Source organism: Emiliania huxleyi (assembly GCF_000372725.1).
Source record: "Emiliania huxleyi CCMP1516 chromosome Unknown EMIHUscaffold_125, whole genome shotgun sequence".
Lineage (NCBI taxonomy): Eukaryota > Haptophyta > Isochrysidales > Noelaerhabdaceae > Emiliania > Emiliania huxleyi.
The window spans coordinates 311,568-313,834 of NW_005201338.1; the positions used below are offsets into that span (position 1 = coordinate 311,568).

The 2,267-nt window shown below is 61.0% G+C and overlaps 1 protein-coding gene across 1 annotated transcript; it reads right to left on the reverse strand.

Moving 5' to 3' along the window:
* Nucleotides 1–758: 758 nt before the first annotated feature.
* On the reverse strand, nt 759–1,775 carry EMIHUDRAFT_440393 (hypothetical protein). The gene is made up of 2 exons (XM_005789787.1): nt 1,575–1,775; nt 759–1,501 (listed from the first exon to the last, which is right to left on the reverse strand). The coding sequence occupies exons 1-2, from the start codon at nt 1,732–1,734 to the stop codon at nt 1,056–1,058; spliced, it is 606 nt and encodes a 201-aa protein (XP_005789844.1). The 5' UTR covers nt 1,735–1,775; the 3' UTR covers nt 759–1,055.
* Nucleotides 1,776–2,267: the final 492 nt, after the last annotated feature.

Below are 2,267 nucleotides of genomic sequence, written 5' to 3' on the forward strand. Positions count from 1 at the left end.
AGCGGATCGCCCGGCGGTGCAATCTGACGGTGTAGGGCCTAGCGCGGTCCTCTCGGTGCCGACGAGGAGCAGGGCGCAAGTGTACGTATGTGGCCTCTGCGTGCTAGCCATCTCTTCGCCCACACCTCACCATCTCGCAAAACCAGGTCCAACGGATGGGCGACGCACAAGGCACAACCTCGATCCTCGTGATAGATGTCCCTCTTCGTTCGACGTCGGCGGCGGTGGCGGGATGAATGGAGTGAAGAAGAAGAATAAAAGATGAGGGCCGAGCTTGTATGGTCGGGAGGGAGTCGCATGCAGGGGCCAGTAGTGGCCCTGGCCGGGGCACAGTTGTGGTAGGACGTGTGGAAGGACCCTTGTCGTTGTGGCTTGGAGTCGCCAAAGGAACTTTCAAACGTGTGGGTGCCTTGGGAGGAGGCTTGGCCTCGGGTCGCTTCCATTGCCTGGCGCGTTACGAAATATGCAGTCCAGTGCAGACGCCATGGCACATGGGAAGGCGAGAGACACGTGTGGGGGAAGAAACCCCGATTGTCGGAATCCAGAGAGCAGAGTGAGAGATCCTCTGACTCGTGCGTCGTGGTGCTGGCGGTACGTCAGTGATACGTAGTGAGCCCTTCATACCGTATAATAACACGTAGAAGATCGTTCGAGACTTAATCAATTTCAGGTCGCTTTTACGGCTTCGTAAATCGTACTGTGCAAGAAAACCGCGCGCCCCCCGCGCGCATCACACTGCACGCACCGCCCGCGGCCGCGAGCAGAAAGACAGATTTTCTGTTCGATCTCTGTCCTGGTGTTGTGGTGACGCCAAGACCCGTGTGCCGTCAAACTCCAAAAGGCCAAAACACAGGCGAGGGCAGTTCAACGGCTCGGCTCGGCGTTGCTTGCGCGCCTCTCAGTCACCGGCACAGTGCCGGTCCCGTGACCCGTCGCTCGGCTCGCGCGACGCGCCCCACGACGTTCCGCCGTACGCGCTCGCGAGTCGATACATGTGTCCAATTTTGGACCGGTGGGCGCCCTCGGCCCCAGCGCTGATCTCTGGTAGGGTGTCTTCACTCCATCTGACGCAGCGTCGTCCACTCTTGCGCAATCTCATCGAGCGCCGTCCACTTGCAGTACGGCGCATCCGGCGCGCTCAGGTTCTGCGTCTCGCCGCGGTTGACGAGTCGGAGGACCTCGCCGGTCAGGCGATTGACATTCTCGAGCTTCTTCACCAATTCGAGCTGCAGGCCTGTGTGCTCCGAGTCCGTCTCATCAAACAGGGCGCGCCTTTTCTTGTCAAACGAGAGAGCATTGCCGTAGAGCTGTTTCACGTACGCCAGCCGGTCCTGCTCCACGCGTTCCTCGAATCCCTTGCACTCAGCCTCGAGCTCCGCGGTTTTCGCAGCCGCCTCCTGGGTCTGCTCTTTCAGGGCCTCGAGCACCAGCTGCTGCTCCTTCTCCGACCGTTTGTCAGCGGCGTGGAAGTGCGAGATCTGGGCCTCGATCTCCCTCCTTTCTGCGGCGGAGGGGCCTCTGGCGGTCAGTGCAGTGGCGTCAGATGCGCGGCGCCGGCCCACGCGTGCACGCGCCGTTCTCGAGCTGCCGGATGCGCCCGCCTGCGTCGTCGACGCGGCGGTGGGCGTGCTGCATGCGCTGCTGCTGCTCTTGGATCGCATGCTCGACTTGGCGGCTCATGTTTCCGAAGGACTCCAGCCGAAACGGCGACGGGGGGTCCATCTCCTGGATCATTTCTGGCTGTTGCTTGCGAGGGAGGGAGGGCTCGAGGCGAGTGGTGAGCCGGGCGAGGCCAGCGAAAGAGAAATTTACAAAAACTCCGTCGACAACACTGCTCGTGCAGCGCGGCCGCTCGCCAAGCCCCGTCGATGAGTGGTCAGATGGTTAGTGCCCGAGAGCGAGGGGTCCGGGGGGGAGCACAAATAGGACGCCCAGCCCTGCCCTCGTGCCGCCGAGTGCATATCCTATGCGAGAGAGATCCCCTGTGCCCTGTGCCCAGCCCTCTCCGCGCGGCGATGCGCCCTCCCCCCTCGCTTTTGCAAAATCCTGGTAAGGTGGGGACGTGTCTGTCCTCGACCCAGCCCTAGCTTGGGATGTCCGTTGTATTTATTTATTTATTTATTTATGCTCGTGCAGGTGGGGACCCTGTCCTCGTCCCATCCCTCGTTTGGCGTGTGTGTTTTCTTTCTTTCTTTCTTTACACTGGGCACGGGACTGGCGCGCACTGGCACTAACACAGGTACACCGCGAAAGAGAATTTTACAACG